At 33.1% G+C, this 2,650-nt stretch overlaps 1 protein-coding gene across 1 annotated transcript in view; it reads right to left on the bottom strand.

Annotated features, from left to right (window-relative positions):
* The window catches only part of LOC107568682 (actin-binding LIM protein 3-like), a 76,249-nt gene that overhangs the window by 5,977 nt on the left and 67,622 nt on the right, over positions 1 to 2,650 (bottom strand). The window contains exon 18 of the mRNA XM_016254661.1: positions 423 to 452. Within this exon, the coding sequence (XP_016110147.1) occupies positions 423 to 452 (30 nt within the window). The remainder of the gene's footprint in view (positions 1 to 422; positions 453 to 2,650) is intronic.

Here is a 2,650-nt window from a genome sequence, read left to right as displayed (position 1 = left end):
ATTTCCACCCCATCTGCTGTGAGTGCTTTGTTTACAGTGAAACTTCCCCTGGGCAATCCATTCCTGCCATATCCGGGCAAAGAGGCTGACTTGGATATGTAGTCTTCAAATAATAATAATAATAAGACAGAACAATAAACATCAATTTATAAAACAACCTCACTATATGAGAAAAGGTTTGTTAAATTTTGACTGCCTTGTTCGTAAGTGTACAGTAGAGGGCGTTAGTGACCAGGCTTGAATCTGTGTTGATAACACTGCAAATATTTATCTGTTCTTTTATTTATGCAAAATAAAGTAACTACAGACTACAGACACAGTCTCCCTGGGGTTAAAAGCCTTGCCAAAAAATTATGAGAATCATATATGTTGCCAAAACCATATGAGCACCCAGCAATTCTCAGGAGTATATGGTCACTCACCATTCTCCGCTGCAAAGTTTGTCCGAGGAGCTGAAGGAAAGAGAAATAAATATTATAATCTCATCAGTAATCTGATAATTAATTCTATGTAAATAATAAATTCAAATCACTAATTTGGGTCAAATCAGGCAATTGCAGTTCACTATAAGAAACATTTCCCCTTAAACTGCCATGTGCATAGTGTGGAATAGGCCAAATATGCAGTTACTGGTACATAATGTGCTGCTGTGTAGACTGGTACTAAGCTCCTTATGTCTGCCATCAGGTCAGACCTCTGTCTGAGTCCCCTGAGTTTTGGGACCACTGAAAGAACCATCGTAAACGTCTAAGTAAGCTGCTCACGAGCCTCACTGAAACACGGCACATCAAAGTGCTCAATGAGCCTGAAGAATGCTAATGAATGGAAAAAAAGCCATGGCAGTGTAAAGAAAAAAAAAATGAAAAAGAAAGAAAATGAGAAAGCAAGGGAAACAAAAGGAAAGTTATGGATGAGAAGGATGTAACTCAATAAGAAATTTGACATGAAAAAAGGCAAAAGCAAGAGGTTGAAATTCATATGCAGCAACTGAAAGAATAATATGGAGTCTTTAAATTACAGACGAAGGTAAACAGGGATTACGAGTACAGTATGTACACGTTCAAAAGTTTGGGGTCGGTAAGATTCATTAAGGTTTTTGAAAGTCTCTTATGGTCACAAAGGCTGCATTTATTTCATCAAGATGCAGTTAAAACAGTAATATGATGAAATATTTGTACAATTTAAAATAGCTGTACAAATGTACTACTTTAATATATTTTCACATGTAATATATTCCTGTGATGGCAAAGTTGAATTTTTAGCACCCATTACTCAATATGAAAGAATATGAAAGAATTTTTGGTACTGATTTTTCACAGGTGTTTTACCCATATATTTCGAATTATGCATTGCATTTTGTTGTGTTTTAGGCTTGAAAGAAATGTCTTTAAACTTAATTGAAATGTGCTGGTAATTCTATGCCAGGACATTATAAAGATCTATTTAATCAATTAATTCAATTTATCAATTTAATACATCCTTGCTGAATAAAAGTATTAATTTTTTTTTTTAGAAAAAAAAACTTTTTCCTGGTAGCGTAAATGAATTAAAACATATACGTACATATTTCATGTAGGGATATGCCGATATCAAATTTTCATGTTGCGATTAATTGCTAATGCTTTTATCACGGTATGCGGTATTATCACGATATTGAAATTTAGTTTAAAAAAGTGCTGTCATAATACAGTATAACAGGTTTAATAACATGTTTCTTATAACAAAATTTACTGAACATTTAAATGCAATAAAGCAATACAGAAAAATGTATAAAGTTAAAAGTTTTACACAGATTAAAGTGCAAAAGAACTATAAAGACCAATAGGTATCACTTTACAATAAGACCTCATTAGTTAACCTTAGTTAATGCATTAACATTCACAATGAGCAATAGCTACATTTGCTACATAAGTTATTAATCTTTGTTAAAAAAAATACAAGTCTTAGTTCACGTTAGCTCATTAAATAACACCACAGCTGCAACTTTCGATTTGAACAACCTGTTATTAAATATTGGAATACCTAAGATTAATGAATGTTCAGAAGAATTTTTCATTGGCAGTTTGTTAACTAATGAATTAACTAATGTTAACTAATGAAGCCCTAATGTAAAGTGTAACCGAACAATAAAGAATCAAAACACTTTCAAACAATATCTAGGGCATGTTGTAGTCCAGATTAAAATGTGAAAAAAGTTTGAAAATAAATAGCCTATTAGGTCTAAATATATAAGTATTTGGCGCTGTGATGAACATCATAGCAAATACACAAATCTGAATGGCTGTTTAAATCATTTAAACATGATTCAGAAACAGGAAGCAGTGCAGCTGCTTTGTTTACAGGGCTTCCGGGGTAACGGCTGCATTTAAATGAATCATTATTATTATTATTATTATTTCTCTTACATGTTCCGCCATGTGCTTCACGTCCGCGCTTATTTACATCAGAGTGCGCATGCGTCTTTCACGCAGCATACAGCGCTGTTGTGCATTTTGACCAGTTGATGGGAAAAGTATTCTTAAAATGCATTAAAAATTCGTAATAATTTGTTATATATAATTATTCACGTATTTAGAAGTGCCCACGATAACAATATCGCGCATATTCATTATCGTGATATATCGCATTACCGAATACCGGCACAAGTCTA

This window comes from Sinocyclocheilus grahami, unplaced genomic scaffold, assembly GCF_001515645.1.
Source record: "Sinocyclocheilus grahami isolate Dianchi unplaced genomic scaffold, SAMN03320097.WGS_v1.1 scaffold1273.1, whole genome shotgun sequence".
NCBI lineage: Eukaryota > Metazoa > Chordata > Actinopteri > Cypriniformes > Cyprinidae > Sinocyclocheilus > Sinocyclocheilus grahami.
The sequence above is the reverse complement of the archived record's forward strand: the minus strand, read 5'-3'. Positions and strand labels throughout refer to the sequence as shown.